The following is a 3,423-nucleotide window of genomic DNA, read 5'->3' as shown; positions in this document are numbered from 1 at the left end:
TTGGCTGACTCAAACCTTGATTCCCAACCCAAACTCTTTGGCCTTAACCCGCATACCTCCACCTCAGCCAGAATTCGGGGAGGATTGGACCTTTGGTTTTTTAAATGAATTGAAATTAATTCTCTCTGAAGATCCACAGCCCCAGGCACTGTTAGGGAGTGCCCCAGGCGTCTCTACAGACTCTGCCACCACGAGACTATGGGGCAATGTTTGGGGACAGGGCGCTCTCGGTGCCCCTGAACCATGATCATAAAGTTTTTGCCTTTATGCTCAGGTGGCCCTCACTCAGAGGCCGGAGTTCTTCCCAGGCACCCCAGCCAGGCACAGCGGGTACCCGGGGCCTGTCCTCACTGCCGAGCCGGTGCAGCCCGGGAGTCCAGCACCTGGTGAGCTGGATATCTGGACCAGAAAACAGGAGAGGCCGAGAGCCGGCAGCGTGAAGAGCCGGAGCTGTGGCACCCGGGTCCGCAGCAGGACTCTACAGTTCATGTCTGGCCGCCCGCGGAGGTGTTCCTGTTGGGGGCTGATCCCTGGACAGCCAGCAGCGAGGGTGCAGCCCTCCACACTCCATACCAGAGGCCACAACTCACTCCGACAAGCCTGGTGGCGTCCTGAACTCCCAGGACCTGGGGGAAGCAAAGGCTCCCGTGGACAGTTAGGGCATGAGGGGCTCTGGCGGCCTCCGCGCTGATGCCAGCCGGCGGCCTTCTCACACCTGTAGCGCGAGGTCTCCGGGGGATCCCAGGGCGTCTGTCCACGCCAGGCCCCGCGCTCTCGGCCGCATCCCCTTCCTTTGCAGCCCCAGCCTCGCAGCCCCCACGAACTTCACCGCGATCTCCTGCGCAGTAAGTCTCCACCCAACTCACAGCCAGGTGGCCCTGATGACACGGTGGCCCAGGTGAAGCAGGTTTCGGTAAGGGGGCGGCCCGATGGAGGGAGCTCCCACGTCGCAACCATGGGACGTGGGACTGACTGACCAAGGCGGTCGGGGATGCGGGGTCCAAGAGGCTAGATGAGGCTGGCATCTATAAGATCCCTGGGGACCCAGGGTACCTGTGGCCAAGGCCGCTAAAGATTCAGGATCGTGACGCATTCTACCGGGAGGAGGCGGCAGGTCTGGGTCCTGTCAAGATCTGGGCGGGCGGGGCAGGCAGAAAACTGACCCTCAGGCTGGGACCGGGACTTTGCTCCTCCAAACTAGCCGGGGAGGAGCTCGCCACCGACACTCTCCCTGGCTCTGCCCCCAGAAGCATTTAAAGGGCGGAGAGTTGGGCCGGGCTAGCCGCACCTGGGCGCTGCTAGCAGCCCCGCCAGGCTTGTGGTCTATGAGCACCGGGGCACCGCACGCAACCTTTGGCCCAGGCCCGGAAGTGGCTGGCATGGCCACATACTGCGATGGCCTGGGCTCCTGTTCGACTCCGCACTGCGGGGCCGGGGCCGCGAAGCACCACCCGGGGTACACGCAAGAAGATGTGGGCGCTGTGGGCGGTGGCCCGCACCTGTGGGTGAACGCGCCCGTACTCAGCCCGCCATCATACACGTCGGGCCCTGCGCCCACGCCGCCCTATGTGGCCCCGGGCCAGCTCCTCGGCGGCCCGGGCGGCCTGGCTGGTGCAGACTTCGCGTGGCTGGGCGTCTCGGCCCAGCAGGAGCTGCTGAGGCTGGTGCGGCCGCCCTACTCATACTCGGCGCTCATTGCCATGGCCATCCAGAGCGCGCCCCTGCAGAAGCTGACGCTCAGCCAGATCTATCAGTACGTGGCCGGCAACTTCCCCTTCTACAGGCGCAGCAAGGCGGGATGGCAGAACTCCATCCGCCACAACCTGTCGCTCAACGACTGCTTCAAGAAGGTGCCCCGCGACGAGGACGACCCAGGTAACCGCGGCGCACCCGTCCAAGGCTTCCCGTCCCCAGTCCGCGGGCACTCGGGGTGCCCAATCACCCCAGGTTGCGGTTGCAAAGGAGGAGGAAGAGGGGAGAAGGGAAGTGCTTGGCCGGGACAGGCTCCTGGAGGGCTGCAGACCCCGCAGGCCCTGACCACCAGTCCCGGGCACTCTGGGGTTCTAAGTCTCCGCTAGCTCCCTTGGAGGAAGAAGCCAGAGAGTTATCAGGTCACCTTGGGAGTGACCTCTGAGCCTCGGTACCCATCCCTGTAAAGTGGGGCGACGACTGCCTACCCTAATGATTGGTAAAACAAATTGGACGCCCAATTGGAAAGCGCTGAAGCCAACATAGAGGCCAGGCACGTCTGTTCTGCCCCACTGGCAGAGCGCCTGGAGGAGCTCCCAGGTCCCCGCGGACGTTCTCTCCAGCCTTGAACTTAGGTGGGGCTCGGAATTTCCTAGGGGTTCTTTCCTCGATCTTTCTGGAATCCCGTGTCCTTCCCAGTCCCGCTGTGAGGGCCCATCTGGTCCAGAGTGCCACCTCAGGGTTTGGGATGGGAATGAGGGCTCAGGAACGTCTTGGGGGGCCAGTGGGCGAATCTCTCTGAAGTTGACCGCCGCTCAGCTCATTGCCATGGCCATCCAGAGCTCAAACTTTCTGAACTGGTTCTTGGTCCGTCAAAGCTCAAACTTTCTGAACTGGTTCTTTCTCCTGCAGGTAAAGGCAATTACTGGACCCTGGACCCAAACTGTGAGAAGATGTTTGATAACGGGAACTTCCGAAGGAAGAGGAGGCGGCGAGCGGAAGGAGATGGGGCCGCGCTCTCGGCAGCCCGGAGCCCAGGAGCAGCCGAGGGGTCCGCGCTGGAGTCCCCGGGCGCGGCCTCCCCAAACCTGCAGCCCTCTCCATCCCCGCCCGCGCCTGAGGCCTCCACCTGCTTCTCCAGCTTCGCTTCCACCATGGGCGCCCTGGCTGGTGGCCTTGGCGCCTTCCCGGGGGGCCTCGTGGGAGACTTTTCTTTCGGGAGGCGGATGGCGGTCGCTACCCATGGTCCCCACGTCCCGGGTTCCGCTCCTGGCTTTGCCTCTGGCTGCCAGACCGCGGCCACCGGCTTCCGTGTCAGTCACCTCCTTTATAGCTCTGAAGGGACCGAAATTTGAAGGGGACTAGGGATTGTCCAGAGGTGCTGGGCTCAGGCCTTCCGTTCCCTCTGGTGACAGCCCGCTTGTGGGCACCAGCGCCGCGGTCCTCAGTGCGGCCGGCAGACGGTAGCTGGGCTGAGTGGCGTGCACCCCTCGGCCGGGGGACCATTCAGACCCGCGAGAGCGTGCCCCTCATCCAGGGGACCGTTCAGACCCGGAGAGCGCTCGTCCCTGCTCCACCTCTAGGTTCAGCCCACCAAGGCCTCTGGAATCTGCGCGCTCCAGGGATCCTCTGCCGAAGAACGACCGGCTGGCGCTCAGCCCTACTCTAGCTTTTCCGAGAGGAGCCTTCTTTGTGCTGGTGGAAGGAGGGTGGGCTGCAAGGGCGGCCCGGGGC

The 3,423-nt window shown here is 63.8% G+C and overlaps 1 protein-coding gene across 1 annotated transcript; it reads left to right on the top strand.

The window, feature by feature from the left end:
- The first annotated feature begins 1,379 nt into the window (after positions 1-1,379).
- Positions 1,380-3,044, top strand: FOXI2 (forkhead box I2). Its single transcript, XM_003794062.1, has 2 exons — positions 1,380-1,875; positions 2,602-3,044. Exons 1-2 carry the CDS (start codon positions 1,380-1,382, stop codon positions 3,042-3,044), a joined length of 939 nt encoding a protein of 312 aa, XP_003794110.1.
- Positions 3,045-3,423: the final 379 nt, after the last annotated feature.

Source organism: Otolemur garnettii, unplaced genomic scaffold, assembly GCF_000181295.1.
Source record: "Otolemur garnettii isolate 467f Iridium unplaced genomic scaffold, OtoGar3 scaffold00075, whole genome shotgun sequence".
NCBI lineage: Eukaryota > Metazoa > Chordata > Mammalia > Primates > Galagidae > Otolemur > Otolemur garnettii.
Note: the sequence above shows the minus strand (reverse complement) of the source record. Positions and strands in the feature narration are given on the sequence as shown.